This window comes from Cadophora gregata (assembly GCF_030347475.1).
Source record: "Cadophora gregata isolate MNR1 chromosome Unknown scaffold_50, whole genome shotgun sequence".
Lineage (NCBI taxonomy): Eukaryota > Fungi > Ascomycota > Leotiomycetes > Helotiales > Ploettnerulaceae > Cadophora > Cadophora gregata.
In genome coordinates, this window is record NW_026695973.1 from 8,936 (window position 1) to 15,429 (window position 6,494).

Here is a 6,494-nt window from a genome sequence, read left to right on the forward strand (position 1 = left end):
ACGTTCCAATCTGTGCAAGACTTCCCGTCACCAAGACCTGGACCTCGTTCAATACTTGGCATGGCTTTCATCAAAAACGATAAGGATTAGTGCAGTGCGGCTGAAGGCCCAGCCCGAGAAGTGGACCCCTCTGCCCCTCCCGCTACCCCTCCATGTGTGACCATCAAATAATGCCAATTTCCCAATACCATCTCAAAATCCGGTGCTCATGATTTTGGTACGCTTTAGATTTGGGCCGGTATATCTGATATCTACACCATGGATTTGTTCAAAAAAGCTCGAAAGCAGGTGAAGGCTGCTGTGAAGGATGTCCAGCAACAAGTCAATCAGATTTCCAGCGGAACGCACCAACAGCCTGCAAACACACAATTGTATGGAAACAACCAGCAGCAATTTTATGCTCCTCTTCAACAGCCTCCTCAGAAAACTCAATATCTTGCTTATGGACAGCAGGCTTACCCATCTCCACCACCACAGCACCAGTATTCTTCTCCGACTGCTGCTTATGGATATCCCGGACAAACGCAGACACAAACGGGTTACCAACCCCAGAATCAACAACAATATTTCCCACCTCCGCAGTCATACCCACCGCCGCCATCAACATCTAGCCCTGCTCAGACTCCCGGCTCTGCTCATCGGCAGCCAGTTCCTGAATACCAACCCACCTACCAGCAGCCACCGACTCAACAACCACACCAATATCCTCTTTACCAAGACTCAAATCAACCGCCTACGCCTCTACCAACTCCTGCATCAGGCTATCCGCCAGCCGCGCCTCAGAATGTCTCAGGAGCCCATTATTTTTCCTCCACCGCCCCAGAAATCCCAACTGCCGGTCCTCTAGATCCCACTAAACCGCCTAGTTCTGATCCAGTTCAACAGCTCGAGGCACAGTATCGAGGACTTGACATTGGAGGCGTGGCCCAATCGCAAAACTCACAAAATGGGCCACATACAAATATACCACAGCAATATCAAACAAGCTCTGCAATATCTCCAACCTCAGCTAGTCCTTGGAAAACGAAGTGCCCCCTATTCGAAGAGGTCCTAAGCGATGTGGTTCCATTCTACGAATTGAATACCATAGTTCTGCAGTCTCACTCCATGCCAGTTCCTCCAGCATCTATCGTACTCGTCTGCGAGTACTGCTTCTTGACGGTTCTGGCACCGCATCCACATCTAGCAAGTTGTTTTACTATACGACCGAAAGATGAACGGCCTGCAGACAAGACCCATCCCCAGATCTCTTTCGAAAGGATCGGTGGGTGTGCTTTAGCCTTTCCTCGAATAAGAAGTACCGTTATCAATCAGTGTATTCCGCAGAGGTCAATCACACCGTTCGTCGAATACTGCAGGCTTGATGCAGACCTCGGTGCGTGTCAAGGAGGATCTGCGACTGGACCATACTATACATGCAAAGCTATCGATTCTTTGGCTTTCTGCAATAGTTGCTATGAATGCTTCATCGTCGGTACGCCGTTCCAAAGGAACTTCACGAAGCAGCATATGCCAGAGCCTCACATGGAATGGGGTTGCGACCTGGGATATAGCGGGTTCTGTAACCGAACACTTTTGGCAGATCTCAATAAAGCTCGACCCGATTTCGCTCATGTTGCAGCTGCCATGAACAAGAAACTCAGTTTTGCTCCTTGTGCTGGAGAAGGGAATGCGATGTTCCCGGCCGGAGCAGGTCTTTCATACGCCTACCGGTCTGTGGCCGACAATAGTGGTGTGTTCTGCTCCACTTGCTTCTACAATGACGTCGCAGGGACTCCTGCGGAGAAGTATTTCGGTTATGCCTTCGAGCTGGAAGAACCTCAGAAAGGAACTCTCTGTTGTGACTTGGCGAGTCCCTTTTCCAAATACGCAATGACCACTGCAAGGAATGCCACTGACTTCAGCCTTTGGCTTGATCCCATTCAGGCCCATCACTCTCTGCCATTGTGCCCTTCAATTGCTGGCACTGATGAAGCAGACATGCCTTCCATGGGAGAAAATTGGCAAACTTGGTACCACTTCAGAGATCATCCAAACATCGAGTGCTGCCCACGCTGCTACCGAACAAATGTCGCTGTGCTAGAAGCCAAGCACTTATTCGTTCCAATCACGAGAGAGTTGAAACCTGGAATGATTCGTCAATGCTACCTATCGCCATCCAAAGATATGACGGTATCCGAGAGTTGGGATCCGATGGACTATGAGAATACAACTTTCTGGAGGGGAAACTATATCAGAAATCTTTTGAGATATGGACACTTTGCCGGAAACGATTTCACAGTTGCCATCACCGAAATAAAGAAGATTGCTGAGTTACCAAAACCTTGTGGCTCAGAACTTAGGCGCTTCAAGCCGGTCAATGGAAGGAAGTGGTTTGGTCATGTCGCTGGCGACCCAAATGATCCCAACGATGCGACTCTTCTTATGTGCGAAGAATGCCATCTTTATTCCGTCAAAGGCACACCATTAGAGAGTCTCTTGAGCAACGACCTCACACATCTCACGTTTGATAATCCAGAAGGTCATCGCTGCAGTACCTGGTCCAAGCAGTGCAAGCGGCGTCTTCGGACTGCCTGCGAGACTAGCAACTTTGCATCATATGCTCAGTATCACCACAAGAGAGAAGAAGTGTACGCCCGGATATGGAGGAGTATAGAAGAGCTGAAGCCTCTGGGTGAGCTGGTCAAGGGACACACTGCGAGGATCAATGCCGAGACACAGATGAATATCCAGATGGGCAGCATTAGGCTGGCACAGCAATTGAACGCTCAGCAGAACGCAATTATTTCTGGGGTTGGGGGAAGTGTTGCTGAGGCTGCTGCGACTGACCACGGGTATAGATATGGCAATTCTACAGTAGGTCTTAATTTTCTGGTGATGACTTCAAGATGCTGATTTAGTTGATAGGTTGGTATGGGTTACCTCACCCACAGCGGCGCGAGTGCTGCCATGGCACATCACAATGCTGCGAACAGTCGATACGAACCTCCACTCGATCTTAATGTGTGGCGAAATGCGCCTCTGGAGCAGCTGACTACAGAGTACCAACGGAGACTTGATGTTCATAGTCAGATACAGGAAGAGTGGAAAGCAATTGACTGAATTTTTTTTCATTTTGCTACACGATCACAATACAAGGAGTCTGGTCTCTGACTGGGTCTGCGAATACTACTTAATTCTTTAGATAGCTCGAGCTGCTTCTCTACGGCTCACATGTTTCAAACGTCTAGATATCCGAATTATACAACAAATTCAAGCTCTGGGATGATTTTCATTCGAAAATAATTTGATGACAAGAGACTAATCCACGCCATAAGCTAGTATTGCCCTGGGTCATTTTTGTCTTGAGTGGTACAGTTTGGGTCCGTCGCAAGGTAAACGAGGCTAGGCCTTTCTCGCCTTGTGCGAAAGACGGGAGCAGCCTACTCCTGTTAGCTAGTTCGATTTAAAAGTTCGAGCTTCAAAATCTCAGTCTAAGATTCTGATTAGCGCTCTAGTCAGTCGATATTCACATTGGACATTTAAAGAGCACTCCTTCACTTTGACCTTACATTCAAAATTCTCTCAAGCTCGACTTCCTCATCCATTATCCACCCCCATTGCGCATTGATATCAAAGGAATTGCCAGTACAACAGCGAATTCCTCCAAATTCAGCGAGCGAACTGCAATATCTCCACTTAAAGCTGCCATACCGAAGCGACTCGAAAGTCAGGACCTGAGATGGAAACAGCTACAATGGCGCAATCAATCGAGTTCTATAACATTCCCTACGATATCAGGCTTGCCTTGTTCCAAAGGGCTTTGCAAGACGAGTCCAGAGTTGCCAATGCTGACGCAACATTAGCAGAAGGTATTGATACTGATACCATCGCCATACCTGGAGCCGGTACCCACGAATCATCTGTCAACATAGTAAACAGCTTTAGAGGCAGCATAGTGCCAGCAAGATATTTATATGTGGACTTGGCGATCGTCTTCTTTGCTCCTGAGATCAAGGATTCGCCACATTTCTTGCAATTCCTCTTCAGCACTCAACCAATCAGGCACGCAATCGAAAATCCCAAGAGTATCTTCTTCATTGCAGATGTATTTTCATTCACCAAGCCACTTATTGAGGATTCTGAGGCTCTAGAAAGTCTGTTCGCGCATGCCACCAAGCTTTGGAGGGAAGAAAGGTCTAATAAAGAACGTTGGGCTTTCTGGGAAAAGGCACACAGATTAAGATTGGGAGAGCCTCCCGTCACGTGGGATCCTCAGGGAACGGTGGAAAATATTGCATTCTCGCTACGGAGCATTCTTCGCCTCCCCCATAGTACAGATGATGAGATTAGAAAGGACTTTTACAGGGCAATATTGACGATGCCACATCTCAAGATCATATATTTAGTCGTTGACTATGATCAGACGGGTAGAAAAGGACAGTCACAATCTTCTCGATTCAAGAAATTCGTTTGCAGGATCGATACGGTCTATGAGGGAACTGGAACAGAAAGGAAGCAGAGAAAGACTCTAAGCACCTTCGACGTTGTCAGCCTTCAGGAAGCACTCAAAGCAAGGAGCACTATGCAAAGCTACCAAGACGAAAATAAGTCTTCGCTATGTCCGAAGATCGAGATTGTCTCGTGGGCGTAGAGCAGCAGGAGCGAGAACTTGCAAGGAAATTGTTGTGCTGGGAAATGCTCCTACTAACGATGGTTTATTTTTCCACGACACTGCCTTGGTACCAGAAGTGACCAGAGTTATTTTTACATACTATGTATCGTGCTGCATTGGCGAGCAGCCCCTACAAAGCTTCGGTATGGCAATATCCTTCTTGATAGGAAGGACTATAGACAATGGAATACATATCACGCTGAATTACATTCACATGGTTTTGATTTATAAATCGTGCTTTACAATGAATAGAAGCCTACTTTGAAGTAAGCATGATATAAGTGAGTTTGTCACATTACATTCAATATACTCATGTCGGTGTCGGGTGGTCGGATAATCTTCGATTTCGAGCTAGCCTCGCTTAGTCCACAATCAACAATGACTACCTGCTTCTACTTTACAAACGCGTTTCAGCCTGGGCTTGGAAAGCAAACACGACTTCGACTTCTTTTGAGAATGAAGTCGAGTCATCCCACTACGCACCCTGTATCTCGAAAACCAAATCCCCTATCCCAGCACCATGATTCCATCGCAGCAAGACACAGTAGCATCTGCTACAGCAGACAGCTCCGCAATCTCAAACACCGAACAGAAGAAAGACGCGGCTCCAAAGAAGCTCACTTTTCACGACATCCCTTTCGACGTTCGCGTTCTCATGTGGAAAGATTCTCTCAAGGACAAGACACGAGTCGTTCCGGCCAGAACAAGCTTGTCTGAAGGCAATGAATATCTGAAGGTCAGTTTTGGTTGATACTCGTGCTTACATGATTCAAAGAACTATCGAAGAACTATCGAGAACAGCTTCCTAACTTACAAACTTTCAGACCCACTTGTTTGAAAATCTCTATGCCAATTAATTCATCCTCAAGATTGCACCAGATAAGGGTAGGTGCTATTCAAAGTTGATTGATATTACTTGAAGTTGATTGATGCATAGAAAGTGTCGCAGAGCTTGCTGCTACCTTCTTTCAAACCGACATGGCAGGTACCAATGCTCTCAGCAAGACATTGCAGGTTGCTCAGCAAGAAGTCCTCGATGCCCAAAATATCCTCTTCGTTGGCGACCTCTTCGAGATCTTCAAACCCATCTATGAGCTTGTTGTATCACGACAGACAGTCTGGGTTCCAGCCGGCCCTAACGACACGACCGAATATGGACTGCTAGGCTCCGAAGAAAATCCACTCAAGCCGTCCTGGATGTTGGTAAGCGTAGAGCCGGAGTTGAAGGTGGAGTCTGTCGCTACAACGGAAAGCCTAGCATTCCATGCATTCGCACCCAGGTCCCTAGATTGCTATGATACAACTGTCCATATCGAATCGAGAAGCTGATGCTGCAACTTCTGCAATGGCACAAGGGTCTAAAGACGTTATACATCGTTGTGAATACGAGAGGATTTGCCAAGAACTCCGACACAATGAAGCCTAGATTCGTTCCTGGTGCAACTGGCCTAGGCAACTCTGCGACTGAAACCGCTGGACAAGAAGATGCTACCAGGGAGATAGCTTTCAAAAGGTGTGTAACGGAACAGTACCAACACGCCTTGCGCTTGAAAAAGATAATCAATAGAGAGGTCACGAAGTGGAACAACGGGGAATTCGGGGGCAATAGGTAAGGTTGCCAGTCGTTTACCACAAGATTTCAACCTTGTTCTTTCAAACATCCAACAGCTAGTGCAGTTTACAGGGAATCATCAAGGTATAACTGGTGGAAGCGGAATAATTCCGTGGATGGGCAAGGAATGGAGGTAAAGATTGTACAGTTCCACAAGTGACTTTTTGAAATTACTGTGGGCATACTTGAGAGACCAAAGAGTCTCTAGTGGCCATAACTCTCTGATAG

At 47.0% G+C, this 6,494-nt stretch overlaps 4 protein-coding genes across 4 annotated transcripts; all 4 read left to right on the plus strand.

Annotated features, from left to right (window-relative positions):
• Positions 1-258: 258 nt before the first annotated feature.
• ONS95_011784 (uncharacterized protein) lies at positions 259-3,102 on the plus strand (the record flags this gene model as incomplete). Its single annotated transcript, XM_058505417.1, has 2 exons — positions 259-2,856; positions 2,908-3,102. The coding sequence occupies 2 exons, from the start codon at positions 259-261 to the stop codon at positions 3,100-3,102; spliced, it is 2,793 nt and encodes a 930-aa protein (XP_058349119.1).
• Positions 3,103-3,736: 634 nt separating this feature from the next.
• ONS95_011785 (uncharacterized protein) lies at positions 3,737-4,633 on the plus strand (the record flags this gene model as incomplete). The annotated part of the gene is made up of 1 exon (XM_058505418.1): positions 3,737-4,633. The coding sequence occupies one exon, from the start codon at positions 3,737-3,739 to the stop codon at positions 4,631-4,633; it is 897 nt and encodes a 298-aa protein (XP_058349120.1).
• Positions 4,634-5,174: 541 nt separating this feature from the next.
• ONS95_011786 (uncharacterized protein) lies at positions 5,175-5,983 on the plus strand (the record flags this gene model as incomplete). Its single annotated transcript, XM_058505419.1, has 3 exons — positions 5,175-5,390; positions 5,524-5,539; positions 5,592-5,983. The coding sequence occupies 3 exons, from the start codon at positions 5,175-5,177 to the stop codon at positions 5,981-5,983; spliced, it is 624 nt and encodes a 207-aa protein (XP_058349121.1).
• An 86-nt stretch (positions 5,984-6,069) lies between these two features.
• ONS95_011787 (uncharacterized protein) lies at positions 6,070-6,263 on the plus strand (the record flags this gene model as incomplete). Its single annotated transcript, XM_058505420.1, has 1 exon — positions 6,070-6,263. A coding segment is annotated over one exon (194 nt), but the record flags the coding sequence as incomplete, so codon positions are not given.
• Between the last annotated feature and the right edge of the window lie 231 nt (positions 6,264-6,494).